Below are 648 nucleotides of genomic sequence, written 5' to 3'. Positions count from 1 at the left end.
ATAAATAAACATGCACACATTGCCCCTTCTTTCCTGCCGGCACTGACGCCGCCCTCCGCCCTCAGGCCCCGCGAGCAACGGGCGCAACAGCCTGAGCGGCCACGCCGACGGCGCCGTGCGCAGCGGCATCTTCCTGCAGAGCAACTACAGCGAAGTGACGGCGCAGGCGGGCGCTACGGCCGCCCTCCACTGCCGCCTCTCCTCGCCCCTCGGCGACGGCAGGTAAGGGCCTCAAAGGGGGCCCTCGCCTTTTGTTTTTTTGTTTAATACTTTTGCCTCCCGCTGTAAACAAAGAGGAAAGCAAATAATCACCTGAAGATTCTGGTCTCTCTCCCGGCGAGCCTCGCGCGAGGAGGCGCCGCCCGCCCGCCGGACTCCCCGGCCGTCCCCCATTTCTCCCCTTAATGCATAATACCGCAGTGCGGCCCGCAGGTGTCGTGGGTGCGGCGGCGGGACTACCACCTGCTGACGGTGGGGCGCCAGGTGTACTCGTCGGACGAGCGCATGGGCGTGAAGGTGACGCCCGACGGATGCGACTGGGTGCTCACCATCCGCTGGGTCGAGACGCACGACGCCGGCCTCTACGAGTGCCAGGTCTCCTCGCACCCGCCGCAGGCGCTCATGGTCAGCCTGCAGGTCGTCGGTACG

General features: G+C 65.9%; 1 protein-coding gene across 1 annotated transcript in view; it reads left to right on the top strand.

Moving 5' to 3' along the window:
• Window positions 1–65: 65 nt before the first annotated feature.
• The window catches only part of LOC119593349 (obscurin-like), a gene marked incomplete at its 5' end in the record, with an annotated part of 19,749 nt that continues 19,166 nt past the window's right edge, over window positions 66–648 (top strand). Inside the window, 2 exon segments of the mRNA XM_037942274.1 lie at window positions 66–222; window positions 433–643. Coding sequence (XP_037798202.1) covers window positions 66–222; window positions 433–643 — 368 coding nt within the window.

The sequence above is a fragment of the Penaeus monodon genome, chromosome 32, assembly GCF_015228065.2.
Source record: "Penaeus monodon isolate SGIC_2016 chromosome 32, NSTDA_Pmon_1, whole genome shotgun sequence".
Classification (NCBI taxonomy): domain Eukaryota; kingdom Metazoa; phylum Arthropoda; class Malacostraca; order Decapoda; family Penaeidae; genus Penaeus; species Penaeus monodon.
The sequence above is the reverse complement of the archived record's forward strand: the minus strand, read 5'-3'. Positions and strand labels throughout refer to the sequence as shown.